Raw genomic sequence first — 14,033 nt, 5'->3', positions numbered from 1 at the left:
GATAAACAAAACCCTACGATTTCCGGTGACAAAGACGATGTACTGTAGACACCATCTAAATGATTTACATAGTGATGATGTCATTTGGTTAAATGCATCCACTCACTCCCTGGTTTCCAAGGCGACTAGGTGCACTGAGGAGCAGTGATGATGTCATCACCAGGTTCTGAAGCCCGCGGGCCTGCAGGCAGCTTGGTGGTAGCTGTCTCAAACCTGTTTAATAAATGGAGAGAGCTGGTGTGCAGTGATACATGATCTGATCCTGATACAGCATCTTCCACAGGTCATGTTTACAGGGGTTACTTTGCTTGTAAATCGAGTGATGCTACGGCAACAAATGACCTTTCCTTTCATTTTTTTGTTATTTCTAAAAGGCACTTATCTAGACAAATTGCCTGCGTCCTGCCTGGACTAATCCCTGCATCACTGAGCCTGAAGCTGCTGGTTTTGATGTCTGATCTGTTGTAATCCATCGACTGCAGATACGGAATCCTCCCCCCAATGACTGCCCCCGTTTGGTCACGCTAGCAGAACATTCCTGCCCTGTGGCACGACAGCCTTAACAAGTAGCAAGCATTTAGCAGGCGTGAAATGGAGGAAAAGCTTGTAATTTGTTCATGCATCTTCTCTTCAAACACAACTCCGGGATACCTAAACACAACTCCGGGATACCCAACCACCACAGAGGAACGTGAATGGGAAGGGAGTTACTGAAGGGACCCCATCCCTGACCCAGCACAGAGAGCTGCAGGACCCACCTTGTAGAGCCCCTGGTCACAGCCACAGTAGGTGCTCTCCATGGTGTAGCTCCTCACCACCCCCATCTCTCTCCACACCACCACCCGTGCCGTCGACGCCCGAGACTTCTCCACCAGGAAACTGCAACTCTGGAAGGCAAATGCTGGCGCTATCTTGTCCAGGATTTTGGGAAGAGTCTGCAACAACAAACATTCTCCCTCAGTCCTAATGGAAACTCCACCCCCATTACACCACAAGGAACTGCAGCCTTGCTTAGGGAAGGCAAACAAATAAACTCAGATAAACCACAGAACAGCCACAGTCCTCTATCTGTGACTGGTCCCAGCATGCACACAGATCAGGCATTTTATTGAGATACCTACTAATACAGCATCTCTCTGTCCAGATCGGTGCATTGGAAGAGCCCCTGTGCACCACACGGATCAGGCATTTTATTGAGATACCTACTAATAGAGCATCTCTCTGTCCAGATAGGTGCATTGGAAGGGCCCCTGTGCACCACACAGATCAGGCATTTTATTGAGATACCTACTAATAGAGCATCTTTCTGTCCAGATTGGTGCATTGGAAGGGCCCCTGTGCACCACACAGATCAGGACAGGTAAACTAAACATGAGGAGGATCGTACCCGGTATCCAGGGTCCTCCTTCAGTGCCACAGTGTTGACAGTGGAGCCGGACTGCCAGAATGTCTCCTTGATGCTGCAGCCGTACAAGAACACATTCTTCTTCCGCGAGTGTCCGTGATAGTCACAGAATACCTGGAGGGGTTAGAATGGGGTGAGAGCTCGCAGGAATCTCCCATTCTGCATTCAGAATGAGCCCTTTTTATATCATCTCTAAGAAGTTGTTCAAGGCCTCCAATATGAGATTGAGGCAAGATTGTGCTGAGCCTTGTACAGAACATACAAAAATATGAATACATTTTTCATAGCTCATTTTATGTGTTTAGCTTTTCACTGCTCTTGCCATTCATATTCTGTGAATACAGCTGATTTGGAGGTGCAGTGCTGCAGTCCACAGCCATGTCAAATGTCAAAAGGAATAAAAATAATGTATTTTCATTTGAAAGTAAGTAATCTACAGTATAAGAGAGTTCAACTTTAAATTTGAAAACACAATTGAGCTTCATTGTTCAAGCGAGTACATTGAACAAAGTTTTACTGTCTCAGTCTGGGCAAGGGCAATAGCCTCAGCACTAATAACCTTTGGCGCGCTATCAGAGCTATGGAGGAAAGGCCAGCTACAGCTATCTGTGCCTGCTGGGATTGCCACAGATATATGAAAAAAAAGATGTGCAGGGCCAAATGTCAATTGCACATCTGCCTTTCATAGCATATGAATAGTTATGCTGATTATACATTCTTTTCTTGTTACACTGCAGATTTTATACAGGCAGGTTTGGGAATAGGGAGGGGGGTCACTGATACATTTCTCTGTAGCTCAAGGAAGTGAAACTGAGAGATGCTATTGAGTGTAAGAGCCTCTCTCTGACACGCCTGCGCAAACCCTTCATACTCACACGTTACTGCTTTGACAAGCATGAAATACAGCACATGAAATATAGCATGTGAAATATAGAATGTGAAATACATCACATTAAATATAGCATGTGAAATACAGCACATGAAATATAGCATGTGAAATATAGCATGTGAAATACATCACATTAAATATAGCATGTGAAATACAGCACATGAAATACAGCACGTGAAATACAGCACATGAAATGTGCACAGATCAGTGAAGTTGGTACTGAAGGGCTCTGAAATGCCACACTCACCAGCGGAGTCCTTCCGATACTGTTGAGGTAGTAGAGAAAGCCCTTGGTGTGGTAGATTGTGGGACTCAGCTTCAGGTCTGGCTTCATCCACTGTCTGTTCAGGTCCTCTCCACTCAGAGAGCAGCGGTGCCTGAAATCAAACAGGAGAGCTCATTTAGCATACAGCAGGGAGCCATGCCAACGCTGATCAATGCACATCCACGGCCCATTAGCTCACCTAAATCACCTTGAGATGCCTGCTGTGAAGGGAATTCATTTACCATTGAACTGTATTGGCTTTGAAAGGGTTAAACACTTCGGGTATACAAGGAATCAAGCTGCTGTTCAAACGGTTTCTTCTTAAAATACATTTGAGAGTGAGTCAAGTTTCCTGAGGAGGAAACTGACCATGTGGATGACCAGATCCCGCCTCTCAGTACATTTTAAACGCTGTTTCGTGCTCCACCTCGTTGCAAAGATGTTATTTGTGGGACACATATGTCCCTTCTAGGTTAGAGGTTCAAGCCTCAATGATTTTGTTTCCCTTGCGTGTGTTGGGGGCTTGGTGGCTCTCTCTGGCACTAGTTTCATGTATTATCTCAGATGAGATTCAAACACTGGGTCTTCTGGCTGCACCAGCGTTTGCTTTATGTATTATTCTTGTTCTGCAGTGCTTTTAACACCAGGCTTGAATTGTAATCCTGTTTTAAATAGAGGTTGTATACATCGTGTATCAACTGTAAAATAAAAAAGGGCTGTGAGTTTTATACTACTTCCATGCTGAATGTATGTCGTATCAACTAAAATACGCACGTGCGCAAATTATATTAAGGACACCTGCTACAAGAAGAACAGATAAAAATGACATCTTGCTTCAATGGCAGTGGAAATTTCATCATGTATATCTCCTTGTTTTCCTGCTGAATTGGTTGATTTCAGTTTCTTGCATCCTTTCCTCTGAATTTTCAATTGAAGAGATTGCATCTCGTATTAGATGCAGATTTGAGGAAAAGAGCAAAAAAAATATATACAAACCTAACATTAGATTTCCAAAAATCCAATTTTCTTTAAAAGACCAAACAAAGTAATTGAGTTTCCCTTTGATAGGTGAGGACTAATGGGATAGATAGCGCATACTTTCTATTTACAGTGTTAGGTAGGGCGCTACACACTTTACTTGAACAAATGTGTTTTATTATTCTTTTAATGACATGGCAGCTAAGGTAGAACACTACAGAAACGTGAGTCTCAAGCACCATCGTGTCTGTCTCAGAACAGCACACACTGACTGGCAGTCCCGTAAAACTGTGGGAACAGAACGTAAAGCAGGTGCAACTAGCTAAAGCCAGACCATACAAACACATCATACTGGTTAATAGGTCTTGCAACATAGGAAACCAACACTGCAGCCACAGTATAAACCGTGCAGGTGAGGTATACAGTGGCTGAAAAGTACCATGATGTAACACTTTGTGAACAAAAAAGTGGTCATGGAGCCTTGTCCAAGGGACAAACAAAACCCAACAGCTTCACATATTCTCATATTGCATAATCAATAACCCTGCATATCAAAGTATTCTCTGAAGCATTGTGCAGATGATCTGATTAGTATTACAGTATCATCTTGCCTGTCCTGGCAAGGAAACACAGTCACAGGCTGGTAGTGCCGGTCACATGGAGCCAGTGACATCATGACACCTGTGATTGCAACTGGATGTGGTTACAACTGAACCATGAATTACACAAACACAATGCATACCGGTAGCATGGATTACACTGTAGCTGTGCAGACACAAGTAAAATCTCAGTAAATACAAGATGCAATCAAAGGAAATTAAATATGATAGGTTACTGTATTCACTAAAGCTAAACAAAATTGGGGGCTGGCTTGTTTTCGTCACGTTGTTTGTAAATGTATTTCTAGCATATTTCATGCAAAGTGTACCGAGTTATCCATGTTTGAACAGCCCCATGTTTTATTGATTGCATTGTGTTGTGTAAGCGCAGCATTACAGAAACACTGTCATGACATTTTAAAGCATTTCATGTAGCAGTATTTAATATAGAATGTTTGGCACTCTGCATATGGCTCCCTGGTCAATCATCTGGCATGGTGCCAGGTACTGATACTTAATGAGAGATTTGGCACAGAACAAGATGAGATTGAAGTGAACACAGAGATGTGCAATTAAAGTCAGCTTGCATTCTGTTTTCAGTATTGTGATGCAGTGATTTTGTAGTTTTCTTGATGAATCACCAAGGCCTCGTCTTCTGTTTATTGCATTTTGTGTACCTGAGAGCTCCTTTCTGTCTTAATTTAGAATAATTTATAACAAACAAATATGTCAAGTGCCACTCTTAGGAACGCTATTTATGCCTACACAATCTACAGTACCAGCGCAACACGCCCCCGTCATCTACAAGTCCTAGCTTTGTTGTTGATTTGTTTTTCATGGCCAGATTCACAATTTAAGCAAATCTTTGTGAATATATACAAACACACATACACACAATGCAGGGTAAATAACAGCAAGGTATTTACAGCAAGGAATCTTGAAAGCAAATAAGCCCACACATGTATTTTCTTGTGTAAATGGCCAGAAGGAGAGTATTGAGCTCATGGGAATTAGCTCTAGACAGATCAGAGTATTTTTTTGGCCTGAAGTCAATATTATGTCTTTAGAAATTATATAAAAAAAAAATGTCATCTTTCACGGTTGACTGCAGGAATATAAAGAATAATAAAGAATAAAAAAAAACAAGAATGTTTTCCACTGCAGATCTGCATGAAAAGGCTGTTAAATTGTTACTTTGTTTTTAATAGTACTCCAAACCTACCTGGGACCTGCCAGAACAGCACTAGCACTGCTCTCCAGGCGTGTCCAAGCCATTGTTTTTAATAGGACTCCAAACCTACCTGGGACCTGCCAGAACAGCACTAGCACTGCTCTCCAGACGTGTCCAAGCCTTTGTTTTTGTTTTTTATGGCTTGGTCTATGGATTACTGCCAGCAACATTAATATGTCTCTCCTCATGCCCAATTTAAACTCTATGAGGTTAATGCACTTGTGACACTAAACAACGCATCAGGGCTGAAAGAGATGCTTGGTTACTCTGAACAGAAGTAAGATGTCAGGCCTGAGTGGTTTCAAATCATAAACTGAAGCAATAAAGCACGAAGCGCAAGCAATAGAGGTATAGAACTGTGCAGTGACGGGCAGAACAGTGTTGTGTGAACAGTGTGTAATGCATGTCATAATGGAGTGTGCCAAGCTAAAGCAATGCACCACTGTGCACCGTACCACTCCTTCCTTGCAGTTGGCCACTTGCAGAGTCCTTTCTGCCCCCTAATCTACAGCTTTGAGGTCTTGAGGAGTTCTCTTTATCAAGACAATGCAGTCTCATGTCTCAACAGGCCTCTACAAGAAGGCACGAATCAAAGGTCCTTCACTAGTCAAACTATACTGATCTTTGATTATTTATTTGAAGGAGTTGTAATTCCAGCCATCAGGGAGGTACAGCATGACTCTTCGTTCCCCAAGCATTTGGAATAAGGGAACCCCAGTTGCTGCTCGAGAATATGAGATAAAAGATCCTGCAATCTATCTAATTGGTTTAATTGGAGATCACAAAACCGAGGGCTTCATATCATGTATCAGTTAGTTATGTTACATGCATTTGATCCGTTCTGTGTTTTTCAAACAAGGCAAATGTTTGAGCAGAATGCATCACTTCGCTTATTTTTTTTTATTTTTATTTTTTAAAACCTTCTGTTGTTGATTCGAAAGCTTTTCAGCTGGTCTCCCCAGCGGAGATTAAAAAAAAAACAATTACATTCTATTAATAATTCAAAAGCCCACATATGATTTTTAGTATCATGCTGTTCAAATATGAGACTTAAGTTGTGAAACTTTCCCTCAGCAATTATTTTAAATGCCTCTTTGTTGACTGTTAAAAGACCCAACACTAGAAGCAGCTGGAGGTCAACCCATTACTAAGCCCTCAAGCTTGTCTACACAGCAGTGATGATGGTCCCAATCCTTTGTTGCTTCGGTGTCAAAATCAGAAGACAAATGAACCCAGGCTCGAGTAATGAAGTGCGTTAAGGAGAATTATATTTTACTCTTGTAGCAATTTGATTTGAGAACCTGTTAATAACACTTGTTATGGATATAAAGGTTTATTTACTGCAGCTATTTGTATTGATCTCAAAAAGGCATTCAATACGATCAAACTTAAAATAATGAAATCCGAGTTACTGAAGCTGAGCTTTGATTACACTGCAGTAAACTGCTTTTCAAATCACCTTCTTGATAGAACACAGAGGGGGTAATTGAAGTAAAACAAACCTGACTGGGCTGGTATGAAAAGTCAGTTCCACAAAGCTTTATTCTCTTTCCTGCATTACTCTGAATGACTCTGATGCAGTGTTGCAATGCAATATCCCTTTCATCATCTTGCATGATATTGTATTCATATATTAGTGGATCCTGTATGACTGGAGTCCAGTCCAGTCAGTTTCAATCAGACTGCAATCACATGAACAGTGAATTACAGGAGCAGACCAGAACGCTTTGTTATCTGGTTATTCTGCTGAACTCTGTAAGCTCAATAGCAACCACCTGTAATCCTTGTCAGGGTTGAGTTTACAGTGTCTGGAGTGCAGCACGAAGCCCTATTGGCTGGGAAGGCTATCGCCTTGGAGACCAGGGTTCAGACCCTGATCAGTGATTAGATGGACGCCCCTAGCAGTACAAGTCCATCGTAACTCAGCTGTCTGCTTGGAGTTCTGCACAGACCACATGCCATTGAGGTCAAATAAACCTTTCTTTTCCAGTTGCTGAAGCGCTCTTTTGTTTCCTTTTTTCAAACATGGTTGCCAGGGTAATGAGAAGATCCCAGGGGGAACAGGCAGGTCACAAACAGCAGCCCAATCAACCACTCACACATTCCAGCTCATTGTCTCATGTTAACTGCAGCTTATTAAGCCTGGTAACGATTGTCTAGCTGAAGACAGAGCCCTGTCCTCTTCATCCAGGCAGATACACATCTGAAAACAGACATGCAGAACAATATGCCTGAAGTGATGATGATGGTGATGATAATAATTCATAACGGAAACATCCACAAGTAATTGTATGAAACATTTATGAATCAATGGATGCACAATGCTGCCAAAATATTCCCAGCGTTGAAGCCCTCGGAGAATGATTAAATAATGAATGCCAGCAGACAGGGCCGATAGCGTGACAGCCAGCCTCCCAGTATGAGACCACCTGGAAGAGGGGAACGGTGGGACCACCTACCCCAAAACAAATGAGTGACTATAGGAGATCAAACAAATTGATTTCCCCTCTCTCGTTAATTTCTGGTTAGCTAGTTAGAGCTGCATCTTACTGAACTGTTCATAGTTCAAGTTTGTGTTTGTGACTCTTATACTTTGAGAGAGAGAGAGAGAGAGGAGTACTGTGTGTGGGGCCAGCCAGTTACACACATCAGGAGTTCAGAGCTAGCCCTGAACAAGGCATCATGTTGAATAGGGATTCCTCTACTTTTCCAGCTGGTTGAGCTCCTGCTGCCTATTCCTCATATCTTTCACCTCTCTCTGATAGGGAGTGACATGGGAAGCTGGGTTAGGGACACGGCATGTCAAACAGCATGTCCTGATAGCTTCTCACGGGCTGCGCTCCCATCTACACATGATGTTTCTCAACAGCAAATCACAGAAGCGCAGACAGCAGGGGCGGGTCCTCGTCTTGTCAGCTGACACGTGTCAAAAGGTTTTTTCTTAGCACCGAGACCTGTGATACATGACTGGTGCTTTGATCATTCACTCCTCTGCCTCCAATATATATATATCTCTTCCTATACCAGCTGTTATCTCTGGTGTGGGCTTGTCTCCATGGGGGAAGGGCTCCCCACTGTATCTGAGGAATTACCCTGTACAGGGCTGTCTGTTAACAGTGTTCTAATAGCCACATTTTATTTTGTTACGTTGGGAAGCTGGAGATGTGATATGCAGAGATCTATACTGGATCACTATCTCTATGATGGGGCTTCAATCAACCAAGTTAAAAACTATAAATCAAGGGTTCAATCCGTACGTGTGATAGAGGGCTGGAAGGAATTACCTGCCTGCTCTCTCACGCCTGACCTGGCCCTCTGAAGTGCCTCATTATTATGCCTTCAGGTTATGTTCAATGACACTGTGCTCCTGCAATTTTAAATGTGACTTTTATATAGTGAATTATTTTATTACTAATATGATTTTGAGAAGGGCAACAAGTGGTCCATGAAAGAAAGAAAGAAAGAAAGAAAGAACACGTGCATCGCCTTGCTAGTGAACAGGATATATATATATATATTTTTGCCACACTACAGCACGAGGAACGACCATTACAGACCCCCACTGGACAGAGAACTTCATTGCTTAGTAGACTATGCATGTGATTCCTCATTCCCTTTCATCCCTCGGATCCCTCTTGCAGTTAATACCTTGTTCAAAATAGCCACTTTCAATACCTTCCAGGCCCAGAACTCTAGCCAGACTCTCAGAACACACAGCCGCATAATGAGCTGCACATCTCCGTCCCTGTCTGTGGAGGAATCGGAATACATTTCCATGTTTGACCGATCTCAGTCAGGATTCTTAGAGCTGCACTGACCTCACTTGTATAATTGGCCTGTTTGCTGTCTGTAAAAGGCCTTGGTTGATTTAAATGGTTCTTTTTTCCACTGGCTCGGAGTCTTTCAAGTTGAAAGCAAGGCAAGGTGTTGCAGTAGTCATGGCTGTCTGACATAACTATTGCAACAGTATTTCAATGTTATTCATGTGCAGTTTCTCATGGTCTGAGGTTGGATGCACTTTACAGCAAATCTGCTGTTATGGTTCCCCACAACTCTGAGGTTAGCTGCTTGTTTCCATAGAAACATCGACAGACCCAGCAGTATATAGTGGTGCTAACAAGTTATTCATAATGACCATTTGTATTCGATGTAAATGTAACTCAAGCAGTTCTCTTGTTTTCTCTGGGCACTCCTAGCTTCTACTGCACAGACCCTGTCTTTTACTTAGTTTATAAGAGAATTCATTCTCGTTTTCTCCAGTTTGAATTTGAAATATTAACAGACAAGAAAATGCATTTGCCGTTAGAATGAAAGGTTACCAATAACACCTTCTAGGGGAGAACACCGTTCCGCGTTAAGGCCAGTCATGCACTACATATTTAAAGCTGTGTTCAGGAGATACAGTAAACAAACACTCTGGGACCCTCTGAGGATATTAACTGATTCAGGCTCAGAAGTGAATCCCAGTGGGTTAAACTGTAATGAAAGCTAAAGCTGCAATGCCTGTGTTTCCTGTTAACTGCCAAAGGTGAAGGTCAATAGATTAATAATAAAGAAGCCAGAGGCTCAGTAACAATTAGACTCCTTACATTTTCAGGGCAAACTGCTTCCCAGTTTATTTACTGAGGATACAGAGAGTCAAAGTGTTACCGTTCAGGGTCATCTGGAGTTGGCATCACCCTGCTGTCCCCTCGATTGTGACATCACAGCTGTGGAGCGCTGACTGACAGCAAGCAGTCTTCACTGCATGGGTCTGCCCCACCCCCATTCACTAGCATCTATCAATCCTGGGCCCTATTGGATTGTGACATCACGGCTGTGGAGCTCTGACTGACAGAAAGCAGGCTTCACTGCCCTTAAACTCAGTGACTTCAATCAGCCTGTCAGAGTGCATGATGGGTTTCTCAAGGAGACATGAGTTTCTATCGAATGAGATTTCTCACCTATTGTCACTGGTATTCGATCAAGTCCAAAGAATCTCTGTCGTACAGGTAAGCAGTAAAACAATGAAGGAAGCTATAAAAGAAAGTGTCTATTCCACACCATGGAAACAGGGTAATGAGTTAACTGAAGCTCGGCACCACAATGCTTTCTTAATACTGTTTTTAAAAACAAACCTGGTGCTGGCACAATCAAACCTCATCTCCTAATCCTCTCAACAGAAATCCACTGCAAAGACTTAGAGCTGCACCAGAACTACTAGAAAGAGATTCTGTGTTTATTTATTCATCACCTGGCTGTGTTTGACTCGTGTCCTTTAAAGGAGCTCTCTCCTGTGGTCCTGTGGTCCTGTGCTCTGTCTCTGTCTCTGTCTCTGTCTCTGTCTTTCTCTCTGTCTCTCTCTCACTCTCTCTCTCTCTCTCTCTCAGCGAGATGATGAATAACACATTTTCTTTGACAGACCGCGCCATTCATCACGCGCTTCTCAATCCCGCTAACAGAGGCCTCACAATACGTCAATGTCGTATCCCGGACCGCCCCAATGAATCAATTTTTTTTTAATACAGTTTAGCCTGTGTTTCTGTCTTTCTTTTTTCTTTCTTTATACAGTAATAAATAAAAGAACACAGAATAAAAGTTTACAATTGCAGGAGCAGAGTCTATTATGAATAATTTTATATCAGCACAATAGTGGAACTGGTCCAGTGACAAAAAAATCAATCAGACTTTAGAAGAGTCATGTGATCTTCGAGCTGTGTGATACACAAAACAAACAGCAGCTGGCAGGTAAAGCATTTAATTTATACTGTAAGGGTGGCAGGCTAGAGATTCAAATACATTTCTTTTGACAGACCCTCACCCCCATGTATGATATGCATAGCGAATCATCCATGAGAAGGTTACTATAACACAGAGGGCAAGCGTGCATTTTTCTCAGAGTGGATCATTGATCCAGATGAGGAGTCATTGGTGCACATTCTCCCCCCTTTCACCTCATCTCATTTCATCATCTCACTGACAGGGGACAGAGTCCAGAACGACAGTGTATCACACAGCACTGCCCGTTACATTCTCCACCCCTTTCATCTCATTGATCGGAAGTTTTAGGATGAGCTTCATATATACATAAAAACACATCTTCTGAAATTGCTCAGGAACAATTTTATAGGTAAGCATACAGTTTTGTGAAGATAAAAAAGTAATGAATAACTGCAGCAAAACAATGAGCTTCTTCAGACAGAAACAAATTATTTCTACTGACTGCTATGCCAGGGGTCACTTTGGCAGCTTCCAATTGAGGGTGCAAATCATAGATGGGAAGTGGGCAACAGATACACCGAGAGGCAACGTTCCTTCCAACTCAACAATGAAAACGCAGGATTCTAAATTCCGTTTGTATTTGCTGAGATTTAGGGTTATTGTTTTCAGATTCCAAATACATTCAAATAACCTTTACATGTCAGTCAATACTGATGTACTTTACTGATTCATTTCCCTGCAGCCTTGAGTAAATGGCTTTCCAGAAATCACAGGTGTTGCATAATCAACCAGTTGTTCATCAGAGACAAGTGAAAGCCCAGAAAATCCATTTAAATCAGTGTGGATCCAGCGTATCAATGAAGAATTGCATGCCTCCTTTAACGTGCAGTACTGGGGAGTCTGAAGGGTCTTCTGCTGTTTCAACACTCTCTCTCTGTGACGGGTCTATTGAGCACACTGCCTGCAGAGCACTGAGCTGATAAAGGGGCAGCTGAAGGATCCCTGTCAATAGAGCCGGAACTGATAAGGAGCTTAGAGTGAAAAAAACCAGGGTTCAGTAACCAGGCCCTGCAGTGACCAGCCTTTACTGACAAGCCAATGCGCTTCCAATCCAAGCAGACTGCTTGATACAATAAGGGACTGGGATCAATGTAATCCCTATGGGTATAGACAGCTCAGTACAGCCAAGTGCTATTGCAATGTGCAGCGCTGGAAGAAGGGAACTACCTCTCTGTGGCAGACAGTCCCCTGCAGGTTATTCACTGACTGCCAAACCCTTCAAGTCGTACTGTGTGTCTGCTCCAAATTCCTCCCGGTACCTCTACAGTTAAATCTCACTTGAGATTGCCCTGCATACAGTACTAGACACAAGTCTTGATTCTTTAGATCCTAAAGGCATTCCTACTTTGATTTTTGTATTCCAGCCAGATTCCATATCTATGCCAACAGGATTTAAATTTGGTATTTGGAGAGATAGACTTGCCAAGCTGTTCTAAATATATATATATATATATATATATATATATATATATATATATATATATATATATATATATATATATATATATATATATGATATATATATATATAAAATAAGGGATAGTTAAAGTAGAGTTTCCTGCTGTATGAGAGGCTTTTGTATGCAAATGACAAATATTGTCAGTGCTGTGAATGATATGAGCCGATTTTCCACACACCTGGAAAAGTGAATCACTTGTATTGTTTCCCTCACAGACACTTGCTGATGACAGCCTGGAAGCTACAATGTTGGGTTTTAGACAGACAGGTTGACATACAGATACAGTGGATAGAATGACTCCATAGGTGTTTAAAAGTACTCCTGGCAGAATTCAGTTCTCATCATTAAAAATATGACTGATGATCCTTGATGAGAAATGAGGTGTATCCTGGTGTGGAAGATAGATCAGGAATCGGGCAGTAACTTGTCAGACTCTGCAGATTTAATCCTAGAAAACATGCAATCAAGACAACGCAGAAGACAAGTGATTACAAGAGGTGTCCTCCCTCCCGCTGGCTCCCCAGCACGCAGCCCCAGTGCACTTGTGTGTGACAGCATTGAAATGTTATGATGGGCTGTCAAAAGCCATTAAGTAAGTGTGTGAAAGCACGCTGCTGTATAAACAATTGCAGGGGTAACCTTGTGCTAAAGGGACTCACATGCCATTGATGACCCCGTCAGGGTTGAGCATGGGGATGATCTTGAAGATGTATGCGTCTCGCAGACTCTCCGCCACAGGGTGACTGCTGCAGAGGAACTCCAGAGTACCCTTCATCACCCAGCTGGCATTGCTCTCCCCGGGGTGAACACGGGCCGTCAGCAGCACGCAGGGACGGTTACCTGGGGAGACAGGGGGGAGGGGGGGGGGGTATACCAGACAGCTAGAAATACAGCTAGAAATACTGCTGTACAACTATACAGCTAGAAATACTGGTTAACTACAACTACTGTAGAACTATAACTATACATATACTGTAACTACTGCAGAACTACAACTATACATAGACTGTAACTACTGCAGAACTATAACCATACATATAATGTAACTACTGCAGAACTATAACCATACATATACTGTAACTACTGTATAAAATCTTGCAATGATGGAGTGGGGAAATGTTCTGATTTGATCACAATATTAATGACAAGTCCATTCCAATTTAATATTGATCTGTGGCAGCTCTGAGTTTTGAGTTCCGAAGAGTTTACTCATGAGGAAATTGAATTAAATAATGCAATAAAAAAACAGATACTGACTAACAGGGCACTTATTGTAAACCTTACTGAAAAGGTGAACACAGTGATTTTGAAAGCCCTGTCTCAATACCGAAAAGTCCTAAAGGTTTATGATGCTATATATTGAGAGAGCAGTTTGAGGAGCAGACTAGTGGCATAGAGTTACACTGTGATGCCAGAAGACAGAGTGGTTATGTTCTTAAACAATGCA

The 14,033-nt window shown here is 42.2% G+C and overlaps 1 protein-coding gene and 1 long non-coding RNA gene across 5 annotated transcripts in view; one reads left to right on the top strand and one right to left on the bottom strand.

The window, feature by feature from the left end:
• LOC117428351 (cytosolic carboxypeptidase 4-like) overlaps positions 1–14,033 on the bottom strand; it is a 93,096-nt gene that overhangs the window by 31,478 nt on the left and 47,585 nt on the right. For both annotated transcript variants that reach the window (XM_058995614.1, XM_058995615.1), the window contains exons 18-21: positions 13,246–13,426; positions 2,542–2,671; positions 1,388–1,519; positions 759–935 (exon numbers count right to left, since the gene is read on the bottom strand). In XM_058995614.1, the coding sequence (XP_058851597.1) occupies positions 759–935; positions 1,388–1,519; positions 2,542–2,671; positions 13,246–13,426 (620 nt within the window). The remainder of the gene's footprint in view (positions 1–758; positions 936–1,387; positions 1,520–2,541; positions 2,672–13,245; positions 13,427–14,033) is intronic.
• LOC131699172 (uncharacterized) overlaps positions 1–14,033 on the top strand; it is an 85,582-nt gene that overhangs the window by 70,242 nt on the left and 1,307 nt on the right. For 2 of the 3 annotated variants that reach the window (XR_009308070.1, XR_009308069.1), the window contains exon 4: positions 375–761. The exons of the other annotated variant lie outside the window; for it this stretch is intronic. This is a non-coding gene — a long non-coding RNA (uncharacterized LOC131699172). Of the gene's footprint in view, positions 1–374; positions 762–14,033 lie in introns of those variants that run through there. 3 annotated transcript variants of the gene reach the window in all.

Source organism: Acipenser ruthenus, chromosome 21 (genome assembly GCF_902713425.1).
Source record: "Acipenser ruthenus chromosome 21, fAciRut3.2 maternal haplotype, whole genome shotgun sequence".
In the NCBI taxonomy this organism is placed as follows: Eukaryota; Metazoa; Chordata; class Actinopteri; order Acipenseriformes; family Acipenseridae; genus Acipenser; species Acipenser ruthenus.
The sequence above is the reverse complement of the archived record's forward strand: the minus strand, read 5'-3'. Positions and strand labels throughout refer to the sequence as shown.